This window comes from Phasianus colchicus, chromosome 25 (genome assembly GCF_987193195.1).
Source record: "Phasianus colchicus chromosome 25, bPhaCol1.hap1.1, whole genome shotgun sequence".
NCBI lineage: Eukaryota > Metazoa > Chordata > Aves > Galliformes > Phasianidae > Phasianus > Phasianus colchicus.
This window is the reverse complement of record NC_143460.1, coordinates 1,502,189-1,519,568: the sequence shown is the minus strand read 5'-3', so window position 1 is coordinate 1,519,568 and position 17,380 is coordinate 1,502,189. Positions and strand designations below refer to the sequence as shown.

At 55.7% G+C, this 17,380-nt stretch overlaps 1 protein-coding gene across 1 annotated transcript; it reads right to left on the bottom strand.

Annotated features, from left to right (window-relative positions):
* Nucleotides 1-9,530: 9,530 nt before the first annotated feature.
* Nucleotides 9,531-17,379, bottom strand: LOC116236929 (uncharacterized). The gene is made up of 6 exons (XM_031605766.2): nucleotides 14,504-17,379; nucleotides 14,014-14,129; nucleotides 13,491-13,579; nucleotides 12,034-12,152; nucleotides 10,979-11,070; nucleotides 9,531-9,874 (listed from the first exon to the last, which is right to left on the bottom strand). Exons 1-5 carry the CDS (start codon nucleotides 14,947-14,949, stop codon nucleotides 10,980-10,982), a joined length of 861 nt encoding a protein of 286 aa, XP_031461626.2. The 5' UTR covers nucleotides 14,950-17,379; the 3' UTR covers nucleotides 9,531-9,874; nucleotide 10,979.
* Between the last annotated feature and the right edge of the window lies 1 nt (nucleotide 17,380).

Sequence of the window (17,380 nt, the reverse complement as noted above, 5' to 3'; positions counted from 1 at the left end):
ACCCCACTGCCGTCGGTCCCCGTGTCGCCGAGCTGGGGATACGTGGGGCTCTCCGCAGCCAGGCGGAAGCGCTCTGAGCGTTGCCCGCAGCACCCTGCGCTCACCCCGAGGTGCCGCTCCCGGGGTGCAGAGTTCCCCCCACCCTTCACCCCCGCCCAGCCCCGCTACGGGCTCCGGTTCTCCGTCCCGGGCCGGGCTGGGGGGCTGTTTGGAGAAGGGGGCCCGCGGGATGTTGCACAAAAGCGGAGAAAGGCAGCAAAGCACAAGGGAGCAGCGGTTGCGCCTTGCATCCACCGTCGAACTAAGCACCTGGTGCAGCTGGGATGCACCCGCAGCCCCCCGACCCACCTGTGCCCTCCTGCCCCGTTGCTGTGACCACCCCACCCCTCCCCCGCAGCCCCATTTCTGCCCTCCCCCCCCAGGACCAGCACACGCGGCCCCCAGCCCCCCAGCCTCGCTCCTAAGGCACAACAGCCGCCTTTGGGGCAGCGCTCCCCCCGGATGCAGCACAGCTATCCCGCACCACTGGCAGAGCCGGGGAAAGCCCCAGGAGAGGACAGGCCAGCTCTGGCTGGATTTTTCTCCCCCAGGCAACTGCTTGTGGCAGGAAAATCCCTGAAGCCCAGCTGCCAGCAAGCCAGCCCCGTGCTGGAGCAGCTGCACCTCCTGCCACCTCTCCACCCCCCTTCCACCATCAACAAAACCTCCCCTTGTGCAATGCACGAGCTCTCCCCCTTCACCCCCACCTACCAGCCCCGTTGATTATGCTCACCCCCCTCATCACCACCGGTAGCTGCAAGCAGGAAGGACTCTCCCCCCTCAAACTCCCCCAAAGCCCCCTTGGTGCCTGCAGCCCATCACCAACTGCACCAGGCTGGGTGAGCGGCTCTGGGCTCCCCGTATAACACCAGTGAAAAAGGAGCACGTCCTCAGAACATCTTCTGGACAGCACAGCTGCCCTAGTTCTACACTTTAATTAAAACTTGACTGCTGTAAAAACAATATCGGAAGGGGAAGGAAAAAAAACAACATGATGCATTTTCCTCGTTTATTTCTCTCCTGTCCTCCTTTTTTTTTTTTTTTTTTTTTTTTTCACAAACAAGCACACAGGTTTCAGGAGCCTAAACCTTGCCCTAAATAGTGGATTTTATTTTTTTTCCACAAGGAAACGGACAGGTCCCCTGGCAGAACAAAGGGGAAAAAAAATTAGTGCAATTCCTCTGGGGGAGATGCGAATTCAGGTCCATCAGGATTAGCTGCGTTTTCAGCACAGGACAAATTTAGAAGACTTTATCTCAGGGCAACAGAGGGGGAAAAAAGAAGATCATAAGAAAAAAAAAAACGCCGCTGCTAAAAGCAAATGAAGGTTTCAAAACAGGAGCTCAAAGAAAGCCCCAGTGGAATCAGAGACCAAAACTTTGTGCACAAATCAGCCGCTCTGATCAAAGGCACAACACACAGCATCTCAGCCAGCAGTGCTGTGCACCCATCCGTGAGCACCACATCCTCACTGGGCACCTCCTCTGCAGGCTCCCGGTGCACTCATCCTTCCCAGAGGGCTGCTCGTGTTTGTTGAGCACCAAGCAATGAAATCACTAGGAGACGCCAAAAGCTCCATTGCGCTGAACACAACGTGTGCCTGGCCTGCTTTCTCCTGTCCAGAAGAACGTGAGCAGCGAGTCGCAGCATCTTGCATTCTCCTTTGCATCTCCTGCTCTGGACCGAACATCCCCGACCAACTCCACCGAGGACAGAGAATAGAAAGCATTTTAGTGGTGCATCCTGCCCCACCACGCAGCCACAGCCACAACGCTGCCAACCTCCTGTGTCCCCACAGCTCGGTCCCTGGGCAGCTCCCAGCCCGTGGGATGCTCTGTGCGCAGCACAGCCCCAGGTGAGCGGCACAGCCCCGGCCTTGGGGATGCTCGCAGGCACACACACACTGGGTGGCCGCCTCATTCCCCACACAGCCCAGGTCCCGGGGAGATAGAGGAGTTAAAAATAAGAGCGTTTCCTTCCTTACCCCCTACTTTAGGCCAAGCGATAAATAAAAACTGGGAGTTTCTGCCTCCCGGAGAGGAAGCGGCTGCGGAGAGGCGGCCGGTGAGTCAGTGCCGCAGCAGCCACCCCTCTCCCAGGCACAGCCTTCATCCCTGGCGGGGCCGGAACCACATTCCTTTCCCATGCTGAAATTGCTCCTTTTGCAGGCAGCCGCTCCAACTGAGGGGCCACATTCCTCCCCCGCCCCCCCCTGTCCTGTCCACATGATGCTCCTTTGGCAGAGGTTCCCCTCCAACTACATCTCCTGCACACTTTCCCCGTGATGGCCCTGGGCTGCCGGGCTCTGCAGTGAGTGCTCCCAACACTGCAGCTGCACTGCGGGATGGGGTTGGCTACACAAACCTCCAAAAAGCCCTCCAGAGCCCAACTGGAGCTCCTGGCTGGGCAGGGGCTGTGGGAGCAGATACAGCACTGAGGGTGGGATGGGGATGCTGGGCACTTTGGGGCTGGGGAGTCTGATGGGTTGTGATACCCAAACCCCATGCCCTGCTGGGTCCCCAGCTAGTGTTTGCACTGGGAGTCCCAGATCAATGCTGGGAGTGCAAGGGTGAAGCTGCATGCACGACGGGAGGAGAAAAATAACTGTAGCCTCCTTTGTTCATGGAGGAGGAAGGGAGACACTCGGGCCCTTGTGTGCATTGTGGGAAGGCTTTGCTGGCAGCCATACGGAACAGGGGGACTCTTTGGCTAGGAGGAGGGTTTGCCCCCCATGTCAGTGTGCTCTGGACACACTCTGACCCCAGTGCTGCCCATGGATGCAGAGCAGAGGCTGCTTGGGCTCTGTGTGCCCTCCACACCCCTGTGTGCTCCTCCTGATCCAGCATCCTGCAGGAGCAGGCAGGACAGCACTGACTGCTCAAATCCCAAACCCAAATCCCAAACCTCCCCACCAGCAGCCGTCTGAAAGGCAACCCAAGGTCTTCAGGGCTGGGATGAGCCCCCCGTGGGTGACTTAATTAATGGGAGCAGATGAAAGCCAGCCCCCTCCCGCCCGTCCCATCTGTACCTCCCCAGCAGCCCCACAGGAGCAGCCGCGCTCCCCCAAAATAGCTCTCAGACAGCATGACTTTGGCCCACATCCTCAAAGGTGTCAAGGCTTTAGGTTATGCTCACAAACCCCACACACTGCACATGCCGTGCCCCTCACACAACCCTGTGCACGCTGGGTTCTCACCAGCAAGGAATAGAGAAGCCATCGGAAAGTAGGGCAAAACTGAGCCATACCTCCCAGCCCACCTTTGCTCCTTGCCCATCCCCTGTTCCCCACGTCTGAGCTCACAGATGGGCATTTCCTCCCCCAGGGGGAGCAGCAGGAGCTGAGCGGAGGGGAAGGAGCCCCCGCAGCCCCCAGCCTCCCCAGGAAGGGTTAAGCCAAGCTGATATTGAAGACACTTTGTACTTAGTTTTAAAAATACAGCCAATCCCCTCGTGGCACAGCGCCATGCAAGTCGCAGGTATATTTCCACCACTGAGCCAATAACCTTCCCCAAGGGAAATTTAGGCTTCTTATGATTAAAAGGGGAAAAAATAATAGTGGGGAATTAAATATAGTACGGAGCTAGAGAACAATTAGTAGTTGCCATTAGCGACACCAGGCCGAGTTTGGGACAAATGCTGCCGTTGTCTGGAGAGCAGCAGGGATGGTGACATTGGGGACTGGGGACACCCAGGGCTGAGCTGAACCCCAGCAGCCTGACCCCAAGCACGCAGCAGCGCGCCGGCACCGGCCACACCTCATGGGCACGATTTTTCTGCCTTCACTTTATCAAGAACAAATGAACTGTTTGCACAGGCTTGCAACTTCCCTAATAAGCAAATACGGGTTAATAGTGGGTGGAGCAGGGGCTGGGGCTGTGCCCTTGCTGTGGGCACGGAGGGCAGAGGGCAGCAGGGACAGAGCAGGCGACACAAGAGCCTTCCTCCTTGTTCCCCATTCTGACCCATTTGTTGCCCAAGACCCACAGCGTTGCACAACACTCCCTTGCAGTGCTGGCTGGTCACTGCCCTGCATGGTGCTCATCACCTTTTTGTGGCTTCCATGCAAACTTCTGCACGGTTGCACAGCAGTTTTTTGCTGCACATCAGCTGACTTGTTGCCCACTCCAGTCATGCCCATGTGAGAACAGCACTAGCAGCTCTGCAGGCTCATCCCCAAAGGCATGCACTGCTTTACCTCCTGACCTCTCCTCCCCGCTTCCCGTGGCCTCATGTGGTTCCAGCGTCAGGCACATTTTCAAGAGCAACCCCAGGAATGTGTGAAACCAGCTCAGCTCTGCTCGCACGAGCTGGGCGGCCCTTCTGCCTCTCCTTTCTCACACCAGTGTGTGCCATCCAATGGAGAAGCCCAGAGAGATCTACTGCAAGCTGCTCCAGCCCAGCAGCAGCTGTAGCACAGCCTCCCCTTTCAATAGCTCTTTTGGAGATGGATTACCACGCCAAGCAGCATTTCCTCTGCCTCTAAGCAGGTCATGCAGGCCCTGTTGCCTGGCCCGTGGTCAGCACACAGCAATGAATGAACAACGTCTTATCGGAGCGGGGAAGTGCGCCCTGCAGGCACAGTGCCACCCTTCTGCAGCACCAGAGGTGGGACAGACTGCAGCTCCATCCCCACTGGGACAGGGATGGAGATGCACAGCCCAGTTGGGATGCACTGCAGCACCCAGCCCTGCTGTGGGACGCTGAGATGTCACAGGGGAGAGGGACACAGCAGAGAAAGACCTGGCACAGCTTGTCCTCCCCCAGCTTCCATTTCCCTCTGTGAAGTTTCATGTAAAATGGCTGATCTGAGGTTCTTCCCTCCTGCTTGGCTTTTTGAGACAAGTTGGTGCCGAGCAGCCTAATTACAGTCTTTTGCTGAGATAACCACATGCTTCGTTGCTGATAGAGAGGTTGGGTTACAGCAGGCATGGGGCCAGAGCCAGCTGAACCCAGCTGTGCCACCACCTCCCTGTGCTCTTCTCCATCCCACCGAGGGACAGGGGACAGGCAGACATTGCTCCCTTACAGTGAGGCACACTGAGCAGGGGAGCACGCAGGCAGCCCTGCAGTGCTGGAAGGAAGTGTGCTGTGAGTGCACACAGCCACACTGGTGGCACAGCTCCAGATGGAGGGCGATGCTCGGGGCTGTGTCTCTATCCCAACACATGGGGACATGGGTGCTCAATGGGGTGAGATCCCATACACGTCTCCCACAAGTTCCACGCTCATCAGCAGAGGGACAGCAGACAAAAGTATTCACAAGGAGAAAGGATCTGCTGTGCCTCAAGCGCGGCATGCAGTCAGAGTTAACTCATCCTGGGCAGCAGAAATTCCTCAGCAATTGAGGTGCAGAGGTACCCCAAGAGGTCCAGCACACCACTTACCATCCTGGGCAGTAGAATGCATTTTTGCTTTTGTTCCAACAGGACCACATCCCCAAGTGCATCAGGGTTGGGATGCAAATCTGGGAGCAGAGGGCAGCTGTGCAGAGTGGTGCTGCACCCACCAGCACCTTGCACTGACTCAGGAGCCCAGCTGTTCCCATGGCTGCAGCTCAGGGTCTGTTCTCAGACCTGCACAGAGGTGGGGGAGATTTCCAGACTCATATCCCACCCTGATGTGCCATAGTACAGCAGATCCCAAGGGCATGAACTGCTTAGGGAAGAGCAGTCCCCGCAGGGTGGGTGCTCGCAGTTTGGGACCCATGATGTCTTTGTTTGGAGTCAGGCTCCATGGATCACATCAGAGAATCACAGAATCACAGAATGGCCAGGGTTGGAAGGGACCTCAAGGATCACAAAGCTCCAACCCCCTGCCACATGCAGGGCCACCAACCCCCCCATTTCATACCAGCCCAGGCTGCCCAGGGCCCCATCCAACCTGGCCTTGAACACCTCCAGGGATGGACGTGGCATCCACAGCCTCTCTGAGCAGCTGTTCCAGCACCTCACCACTCTCATAGGAAAGAACTGACTGCATCCCCAGCAGCCCCATAGAAAATGCCCCCACCAGCTCACTCCCCTTTCAAGGCACCCCACCCATTGCTGCAATCAGAGGGCTTGGAGTGGATTCTCTCTCCCCACACCCAGAGGTTGCTGGACCAAAGAAGCTTCTTTCTGCCCAAAGCTCACTCAGCAAAGAGCGCAGGGAGGTTCAGGTGTACAGAAATTGTGCTCTATTGGACATGTTTCCATGCTCACTCCCAAATCCATCTCGTCACACTGGGGTGGGTCAAAAAGCATCCAGAAGCAACTTCCACCAACAGCAGGGAATGCACTGAACAAAGACCCGCCACCCCTGTTTGCAGAAGGGAAGAGTTAGTCACACTGTGCTGAGTGCTGCTGAGTCACACGCAGGCTTTGAGCTGTGGGATATGGGATGGGAGAGGCTGTTTGCTGCCTCTCCGTGTGAATCAATCGGGGCTGCAAAGCAAGTCAGTGGCGAGCTGAGAGGGAAGAGGAATAGCTGGCAATAGTTTATAGCTGCTAACGAAAAGAAAAGGGAACCATAGAGGTGCTTTATTTGCAAGACTGGAACTGGCTTTAAAAATTATAGGTAACATTATATTGGGTTTTATATAGCACTGAGAGCCCCAAAAGCTATTTCACACGCTGCAGCAATGCAGCTCCTGCCTTCCTGGCTCGTAGCAGCATCTAGGCTGGGATTTTTGAGAGCGTCAGCCCCTCGATGGGGCTCACAGTGGGCACACAGTGGGCACATCAGCCTGGGGAGCTGATGGCTTGAAAACAGGCTGTCCCAGCAGCACAGCTGCCTCCGTGTGGATCATTGGAAGCCCATCCAGAGGCAGGACATGATCGCCTCATTGGACTTTCAAACTGGAACGCAACGTGTGTTTGTGTTGGTGAAGCAGAGTGTTATTTATTGTGGATCAAGAACACTTCCCATCTGGCATTTTGTTTTAACACCAAATGTTTGGCTCGCCAGTAATGAACATTTCCTCTGATCAAAATCACGGCTCTCTATGAGCAAAATGCTCCAATGCTCTGAGAGGGAATGGCCCAGCCCAGCCCAGCCGTGGGTTCCTCTGATGGGGCCACTTCTTGTTCCTTATCCCAGTCAGGAGCATCTCCAGCTCAGCTTTCCATACTGGGACATCCCCAGTTCGTGTGTCCCATTGCACAAAGCCACTGTGTCCCTATGGGAGTGCTGTGGTTGGGGCAAGCAGGGATAGATGCCCCCACATCCTACATTTGCAAAGAGATTCAAGTCTGCGTGTAAAGCAGCAATTATATCTGCATATAAAAGTGGGCATTGCTCCGTCCCGGAGGAGGGAGGGGAGGACTCAGCCCATGAGAAATTCCTGCCCACGGGTGCTCACCCCAGGGCTTGAATCACTTCTCTCATCCGACGCACAAGATGGACGATGTCCTCGAAAATGGGCTCTTTGTTTCTCCAACATTTCTCCCGTCTGGGCCAGGGCTCTGAGCCCTCTTTGTTGCTTAAATGACAATTGCTTTCACAGCAATTCCAGTGGTTGAGAGGAGACTTTTAAGGCTCATCTGAACAGGGAGGAAAGAGCTCAGCAGATGCCCCGTGCAGAGGAAGCTCTGTGCATGCTGGAGCAGCTTTGTTTTTGAAAAATACCAGGCTACATCCTTAGTGGTTTCAGATTTGGGGCACAGAATGTCTACTTGCTCTGTGATTTTAGAGCACCTGAAATAATGGGATCTTAGGCTGGAGGCGATCTCTAGAACCTCTCAGCAGCCATCATCATACAAATGGGTCGTAATAAAAAATAAATTAGTGTGAGTCCACAGCTGCCAGCAGAGCTCCATTCCTTCCTCAGGCTGAGGATCCAGATGAATATTTCATTGAAAATATCCTATTATGTTGGCTCATATCGTTGGAATATCTGCACATCTCTTGTTCGTAGCTCAACTTTACAACAGCTTTGTGAGACCTGGAAACCTCAGACGGAAAGTTATTTCGGGCACAGGGCCGTCTAATTCACCTCGTGTTGGTGCAGCATCCCGTGCAAAGCAGAGCAGGGCTGGGGAATAAGCAGTGAGAGCACGCAGCTCACAGCAGGACTGCACAACACACGGGAAGGAGCAGGAGATTGGATGGAGTGCCGGAGTGCTCCCATGGCACATCCATGTCTGCAGCAGCGATAGAACCGTGGCGTTGCAGCAGCTCCCATCAGTGTGAGGAAAGCAGCGAGGCTTGCAGAAGCTCCTCCACGCCGTGCAGGTTGCAGCACTTGCTCTAGCACCGTGTTGGTGTTAGTAAACAGCACCTCTTGAAATACATTGTGCAGGATGTGGGAGCATCACGTGAGCGTGCAGCTGCTCACCGTGGCGGTGGGCCCAGCTCTGCTCTCATAGAGGAGAGCAGAACACACCCTGCCCACTCCCAACACCCACCGCATGCAGTGCCAAGCGTGGCTCCATGCAGACCCCTCCAATCCCCACCCACACTGTGGGAACGGCACAGGGATGAGGGCTGCGCTACCCAGGGATGCTCGAATGCTGTGGAAATGACTTGGTCAGCTCTGGCAGCCCTCGTTTAGCATATGACAGCAGCTGCTTCCCAGAGCGGTGTGTGTAACACAAGTGACTCAGCAGAGGCAAACCCTTCCTCCTGGCATCTGCTCGCCCGGTGCTGGTGTGTGACACACGACCTGGCAGAGGGGCACCGCTAAGAATATCCACATTTTATATAGTGCTTTTCTACAGGAAATCCCGCAGAAGTTTATTTGGAGATGAAGGTTTCTAAGGACACATCAAGGATGCAGAGTTCTGCTACCCAGAGAGGTGATGTGGGACGTTTCTATCGATGCAATAGCTCCACTCAACCCAGAGAAAGTAACAATGGCCTGGGGGATTTGCCATCATAAGGGTCCAAAGTGAACACCTGCAAGACGAACAGGGAGGGGATCCCCTTCTCATCACTGTTATTTCAGGTCGGCCAGGAGAGTTTAGATGGCACAGCCCCACTTTGCAGAAGGAGAGCGTGTGAGCCATGCCGGGAGCAATGTGCCCCAACCTGCAGCCAACGCAGGTGGAAGTCTGGGGAGGAACCCATGCTGGGATAACTGTGAAATAACCCCAAGGCGCGCAGGGAGCGCCTGGAGAGCCGGTGCGGACACGGCAGGCTTTGTCTGGGGCAGGTCAGCTGGGTGTGTGCTTCCTGGCATACAATTCCCAGATTAGCAGGAGCCGGGCTGCCAGCAGCTCCTCCTGCCCTGCTCGCATGGTTTCTCCCATGTACTCAAACAAAAGATGAAGAGCAGAGGGTCTTCTCCTCTACAGGGTCGGGGTCCTCCAGCCCCTCTCCAACACTGCATACAAGATTGTCACCTTGAACAATCAGGGGACCATCATACACCGAAGGATCACACCTCTCCTTTGCCTTTTCTAGCCCCCAAATTAAAAAATTAATCCAAAACACCTTAAAAACCACAGAGAGGAAAGTGGAAAACATGAAAAAAACTGGAAAGTGGGAGGAAAGAAAGAAAGGAGAAAAGCAAATTCAGCAGAGAACTGTTTAATAAGGGAACTTGAGAACACAGAGGGAGAAGCAAGAAGAGCTCATTCACACAAAATGTTCAATTGAAACCAACTCAGACCAAATTTGTCCACCCCATCAGTGTGGTGAGACACGCAGCACCTTCTCCAAGGAGCAGGAAATGGAGAAAGCACAAAGGAAACACGGTGTGCACATGAATGATGAACACAAAGGAAAGAAGAGGAGGAAGATGAAGCACGGGGTTCCTGGGCAGGTTGGGCGCAGCAGAGGGGAAGCACTGATGTCTCCTGCGGGACGGTGGCGGCGTGGCTCCATGGGGCTGCTCCCACCTCTGCGGGTGCTGCATCTGGGGACAGAGGGAGGACACAGTTGAGCAGCTCTGGGCACCTCCAACATCTCCCACTGAGAGCCACGGGGTGCTGGAGCTGTGCTGCAATCATCAGCATGAAACCAAGCCTCTTGAAGCCTCCAACCCCATTTGGAGACACCAGAAGCATCCCAGCTGACCTCAGGCCTCCAGGCATCCCCCCATCTCACCTGCCCATGGATCGTGTTTGTGGATGGGGATCTGTCTGCAGACAGTCCCTTGGAGCTGCTGAGGGCTTTGGGATCAGCCTCACACCCCAGAGCTCCCAGGGGATAGGAGAAGGACAGAGAGAACCCGGCACCCCATAAAACTCCGGGTGCCTTCCTACACACTGAAAACGTGTGCCTGCCCACACACTGCAGCGAAGAGAGGAAAAAAAAAAAAAGAAAAAAACAGAGCAAACAACTCGATAAAACTCGCAGCCTGCATGGCGTGAGACAAAGAACCCGCCTCCACACTCGGATCTCCAACAATATTCGGGATTTCCCCTCCCCCCATTGCGGCTGCTGAGGACAAGGACGGTGCTTTGGGGGGGGGGGGGGAGGCTGCCCAGGACAGAGTGGAGGAAGCTGCGTTTTTCTCTCTCTCTCTCTGCCTGTCCCATTGGCACCAACACTTGGGTGATGGGAGCAAAAGCAGCACATGCATCTGAGGTTGGAGTGCTGGTACTGCCCTGAGCCCTCCTCAGCCTCTGTATCAGGGGTATTTAGGAACGTGGCATTGGTCCCTGCAGGGCTGTAAGGAGCAGGAGGTGGTATGCAACCCCTTGTGGAGAGGGGAAACTGAGGCAGGGAGTGCAGAGCCAGGCTGCTCAGAGGCACAGCCTTAAAACCAGGCCCGTCTAATACAAAACCTCACTGAAAGGCGCTGCTGTTTCTGCAGAAATGAACAGCTTTATCTAAACAGATTTGTGCTGCTGGCACTGTGCAGCTTTCAGCACGCTGGCCCTGACTTGTTGGAGGAGGTGGCACACAGCCCTGACCCTCTCTGACCAGGTGACAACCAGCAATGAGCACAGAGCACCACAGTGGCTCCCAGTTCCCACGTCAGTGCACCAATCGTGTTTTTCCCTTCCAGACTGACCTCAGCCTTCTCCAGGCATTCCTGCTCTGTTTGCTCCCAGCTCTGCCTGGCTTCTCCCAAAGCCACCAGCGGCTGCTCTGCTTTTGGAAAACCTTGGCAGAAGAAAGAAATGTGTCAAAGAGGCGGCCACTGTGCCTGCACAGCCCTCCCACTCAGGAGGTGATGGGTTGGCTTTCCTGGGAGATTAGAAAAAAGACAGCAGACCACAGTATGGGAAAGGATGGCAACTCTGTGTACTGAAATATTCTGGATCTACAGGGAAAATATGGAGGGAATGTTCTGGGAGCAACAGTTCTGCACTGGGGACAAAGGTGAGGAGGAGAACGGTTTGGGTTTCACTCCCCATAGGCAGGGGTCCGAGGTGATGATGCTCAGCCTGCACACCCCACCATCAGCCCTCTAGTAGGGACATGCAGAACTGCCCTTCCCATATTTATACACCAGGAGGTGTGCAAAACAAGGTGTATTTTTCAGTTGTTTTCTCCTAAACAAATGACAGCTTGACAGCCCTTCCAACTCCTGAAGAAGACAAGTTGGCATATGCCAGGTTCTCTGGACCCAGCTGTTTGATGAGCACCCAACCCCTCCAATAGCTGCTATAAGAACAAGGCCTGGATCTGCTGGGTTCTTTGTAGAAAAAAACAAACAACTGGATAAATCTGGTGCACATGACAAGTGCTTTGCCTGAATCCTCCAATTCTCTTCATCCAGAGTGCAGAGCCAGCCCAGCTGTGCCAGACCCGATGTCAGCACATCGGCTGTGTGCTGCATGAGCATCGCGGCTCCATATCCCGCTGCTCTGGGGGTTGCTGTTCCCATCCTTCCATCCCCGCTGCCCCCCAGCCGGGCGTGGAGACCCGGCGCTGCCCCGCACGCTCCCACGCGCGTCTGCGGCGTTCGGCTGCGTTGGCCCGGCTCGGTTTGAAGTCCGAGAGTGCCACCTGGTGCTGCGAGGGGATCCCTCTGCACGGCTCTGAGGACCGGCAGACTCAGACGGGACGGACCGACGCGGCCCCGGCGGAGGGGATGCTCCCATCGCAGTGGGAGGAGCCCACCTGTACACCGGTTCTGCGGGCAGGACGGGGAGCTCGGGGCTCGTGGTGCTGCTCTCATTTGCCCGCAGAAGCGGCTGCTCCTCGCTTTCCAGCTCCATCGAACTCCTCGAGGCACGAGCCTGCAGCAGAAGGATTAAATAAAAAAGACGTTAGAGTGGGCAAAACGTCTCCGTGCAATTGGATTCTGATGTAATGCTATTTCCAGAGGCTGATCTTGACAAAACAATGCTACGTCTGCCCTCTGCCACCAACCCAGCTTGCCATCCATAGGTCTCAGAAGTGCGTTGTGCAATGCAGTGGATGTCTTCTGGTCTGGATGGGAAGCTGAGGCAGGCAGGGCAGAGGCTGGGTCTGCTCACACAGCGAGTGAATGGCAAAGGCCAGCAGGACTGTGGTCTCTGGACTCCCATAACTGCTCCCTTAATTCTCATCCCCTCGGTTTTCCCAGGCAGAGGTGGGGTACAGTTACACTGGTTGTTGATCTGCTTTAAAAACTTACTAACAGGCTGAGGCAGCTCCTCAAAACTGCTGTTAAAACACTGTCCCAGAGTCCATCTCTGCTGTCTGGAACAAAATATCGACCGTTTCTCCAGGAGCTGATTTAGTGCACTGCACCCGCTAGCAGAGAGGGGGCCTGATATCCACACGGTGTGCTGCTCACACCCCACACCCATCCTCCAGCTGCATTAAACCACGAACCCTCCCACCTCCCCGGCTCCTTCCTGCAGCTCTACCAGGTCCTGCTGCTTTCTCAGCATCTCGCAGAGCCCTGGCAGAGCAGCTGGAGGCTCTGCTCTGCTGCAGCTTCATTGCTCTGCTGCAAACTTGCCCAGGTTTTGTCTGAATTGCAGACACCCATCCTCCTCCTGCTATGGCCTCCTCTGGGCTTGCTCCTGTTCTTGTGCAGATTTTAGGGGTAATCATTAGCATCCCTGCTCAGACCCCATTTCACACGAGGATCCACTCTGTGGGTCATCTCTTGCTTTACTTTGGCTCGATCTGTCAGGGAAGCCCAGGAGCTATTGCAATGGGATTGGCAGACATCAAGCTAATTTTGCACATGCAGCTTTCTCCAGAGCTGCTGGCTGACCACTGCCCCAGTTAAAAAGCCATGGTCACAGTAGGGTCTGTAAGACCAAGAAGGGAATCCCAAAGGCGGGCTTTTGCCACTGTCCTTACTTCCCACCCATCCATCTCTTCTCAGCAAATACCCAACACCCCTCCATGTATTGCCCATCACAGCCCTGAGATCATTGCTTGCTCAGCCAGGAAGGATATAAGAGTAGAGAACCTCAGAAACAACCCTGAAAGCCCCCACCTCTGATGCATCAATGCCTTGGCAATGCCAGTGATCATCGTTAGCATCCCCTACACCGATCCATCCCTACACCTTTTCTCAGACCTGAGGGCATTGCACAGCAGTCCTTCCCTTAGCCCCACACTGTCTTCTCACCAACCTTACGCAAAGTCCACTGGTGTCTGTTCACACTGATGAACCTGTTCCACAGGGACAGCTCTGCTTTTGGGGATCCTGCACCCTGCTTTGCTGTTTGAAACAAATCCAAAGAAAGCAGTGACTCCCCAGGGCTGCCACCTCCCTTCCTTTGTGCTGTCTGTGGCACAGCAAGCAAACATCTGACAGAGGACACAGGGCCAGGTCCTCTGGTGATGTGAGAGCAGCCAGGCACACCTGGCTTTGGGACTGGTGGGAAACAGTCTGCAGTGCCCCATCCCTCCTATTGCTGGATGTGAAGGATGCTCTATTCTCTCTGCCATGGCCTTTGGGTACCACCCCAGTGAGCTGACTCCCCTGGCTGATGTTCTCTGACACACAGCCTCAATGCCAGCATTCAGCCAGCCGCCCCAAGGCTCAGACCCCTGGAAGCAGCACACAGGCAGGAGGAAGGTACCATTGCCTGAGCAATCCCAGCAGCCAAGGGTGAGGGAGAAGGCAGTCTTCTCTTTCTCTGAGCCTCTCACCTTTCAGGAGATGCCCTTTCTCCCATTCAGTGTCAAGATCCATTGAAAACATCGGCTCAGGGCTTGCAGAGCAGATGTCTTCATCAGCAGCACCCAAACCTTGAAGGAACTCATCCCTGGAGGCAAAGCAATTAGGGACAATTAAAGGAAGACAGGAGCAACACTGATGTCTGTGACCCGGAATCCGACTGCGTTCCTTGTCAGCAGCCTGGAGAGGCCAAGGACTGCAAAGGGCTGCAGCACAGGTTCCTTGGTGCTGCACAGGTTGCTGCTCAATGCCACAGTCTGCATGGAGCAACCTGGGGAGCTCCAGGGAACACCTGCCTGCTGGGGTCAGCCAAAATGCTGCACAGGTTTACTGGGAATGCTGGACTCATTTCAATGCTGCCAGGTGAAATGTGCTGCTGGCTGTTCATAGTACCCAAACAGGCAGCCCTCTGCAGAGTACCACTGAAATGAGTGTAACCCCATGCCATTCCCCCACTCTTACATCACCAGAGCTCGGCCAACGACGGCTTCATCTGCAGCCCCTCTCTCCTCGCCGGCCGCCCCATCGCTCTGCAGGGCCACGGTGCCACCAGTAGCCTCCATCCCATCGCCCTCCACTGCCACTTCCACATCACTGGTGCTGGTGGTCAGGCAGCTCCTGCTGGTGCTGCTGCCCAGCGATCCCTGCAGGCTGACCTCCCGCAGCTCCCCCAGCAGCAGCTCCATGCTGTCCCCCTCCTCATCCTCGCAGTGCTCCTGGATCCCCCCATGGGTGCTTTCAACCCGCTCCGCCTGCCAGCTGCGGGGCCCTACAGCAGCACCCTGCTCCTGCTGCTCTGCTCTGGGCTCCTGTGCCCCCAGCGAGCTCCGCGGGTACCCAAGGAGGCTTCTGAAAAACTGGAGCAGGGAGGGATGGTTGGAGGGCCGGGCAGCCCGAGGGGCATCCATTGGTGCTGTGAGTGGGGCTGCAGGGCAGCCAGTGGCCCAACGGCTCAAAATAGGTTCAAACTCAACGGTCCCCAACGGCTCAGAGCACAGAGCTGAGCAGGGCCAGGGCTCTTCCACCCAGTGGGGTGAAACCTGCACACTAAGAGCGAGGAGGAGGCCTGAAAGGGAGGGCTCCCCTCAACCCACAGCCACTCATCTCTGCAGCATCCTCAGCTCTGCTGTGGTTTGGCCTAACGCCGAATGCTTGCACTGCTCATGGAGCTGGGAGGAAGGCTCACGAAAGGCTCACACACCCTCCGGCTCCATGGCCAACACCAAAAAGCTGCAACACTCCTGCAGGCAGCAGCAGGGTGAAAGGCTTTGAAAGCAGCAGCTGTGTTTGCCATCGCAGTGCCACACATCCATGACAATGATGGCAGCAAATTGCAGCAAACCCAACTGCCCATCTCACCTTGTCCAGCCCGCCTGTGGGGCAGCAGGATGTGGTTCTGATGGGTGTTTTCCTGGAGCTGCCATCCGAGGCAGGGCATGGCATCCCTACCATGTCCCTGTGCCCAGCAGAGCCGTGCTGCTGCTGCAGTGCTGCTGGCACAGAGCTGCTCTCGTGGATATGGTGCATCACTTGGAGACAAACTGGTAGCAGCTCATTTTTGCTTCTGCACTTGGAGCTTCTCCTGGCTGGCTCAGTCAGTGTCTGCTTGGCTATAGCCCATAAGCTGCTGGCTGCAAGAATGGCTTTTTCTCCCCCAAAAAACTCATCTAAAACTGCCATGTCATTGTGACATGTTGAAAGCGCTGCTGCCTGTTCTCACCCCCCAGCTGCATCCTCCTGCTTCCTTCCCTCTCATTGCCTGGGCAGGCAGCACAGGACACTGTTCCCAAAGCACAGGCTGCACCCCTCCTTGCTACAAAAAAAGCATCTTTGTGCCATGGAAGCAGCTCTTTGCTCTTGTAGGAGGAGGCTGGGAGTGCACAGCTGGCTCAGCCCCTTACCAGCATCAGCACGGGGTTAGACTACATCAAACAAGTGGTGAAACCACTTCCTAAAATGCCAGTGAATCCTGACACCAGGGGCTCCCTTCTGGGGCTGCTGTTCTACAGCTCTGCACCCACACCAACAACAGGGGCTGCTGGGAGAGGCTGGGAATGTTTCATATCCATATCCACAACTGCAAAGCTGCATTGGAATTTCATCCTCATTGCCTCAAGATCTTAAAAACACAGCAATACAAACCAGGATGTCCCTGCAGCAGCACAGCCATGTGTAGGGTCTCCCAAATGCTTACCACCACCATTTCTCTAAGTCACATTTGCCATTGCTATCCAAGGGCTGGAGCTTTCCACCCAGTTCCCCTCTTCTTCCCATTATGGGCCTTCTCTTGAACACTCTCCAGCAGCCATTGGCAGACATGTGGCAGTTCCTGCATCCCACAGCCTGAGCTCAGCCCTCTCTTTGCTGTGGACACAAAGGAGCTGTCCTGTCCCCTACCCCTTCATCACTGCAAGCATCCACTGTTTTGCCCTTCACAGCCCTCCTCTGTTGTCCAGGACACCCCTGGAGCCAGGGCTGAGCCCTCTGCTGTCGTTCTGCCAGCAAAGCCTGGCCAGACACATCCGGGATTCAACCAATCTTCCAGCTCAGCTTCCCGAGCATCCCACAGGACACGCCGTCCCAGGGCATGGGGCAGACAGCTGAATTGATCACAAGCAGTCAAGCGTTCATAGAGGCCCCAAACTTCTTCTCTGGCATTTGCCAGCAAAGGCTCCGGCAGCATCAGGGAGGAGGGCAGCTGGGGCAGCTTGGTGCCGAGCCAACGCCAGCCCTGCTGAGCTATCTCGTCCTCCAGCATGAATCACACCCTCTCCTCCTCCGGCCGCCCGGGTTTTTCCCCAATCTAGGTGGATTTCTGATCTCCTCAATCACTCTGTGAATCACCACCGCCGCCAACCCTTCTTTACCTGGCGGCTCCATGGGGATGTTCCCCACTGGAAATGGTCCAGTGACTCCACGAGGGCACTTTGCCCTCCCGGGGATGCCTGGCAGAGAGGAAACCAACCGCGCTCAAAAGCTGCAGCCTTCCCAGACCGAAGCAGCTCAGGACGCCCCATAAAGAGGCAGGGCGGCTCTCAGGGACACGCAGAATTGGGGTGCAGAGGTGCGTTGCTCTCCTTTCGCCCATGCAGGCTCTGCAGAGCAGAGTGTCCCCTGTGTCGCGCGGCCCGGGGGACCTCGATCCCTCGGACACCCCCCGAGCATCCCACGCTCTCGAGCCGCGACGCGCAGCCCCTCAGCCCCTTTCCCACGCTCGGGTCGTGGCGCCTCTAGAGGGAGCTGAGCCCCGCCCGGCTCCGTTCTACATCTATGGTCTGGGGTTGGGTTTCTATTTTTTTTTTTTTTCTCTCTCCTTTTCCCTCCTCCTCCCCGGCCCTG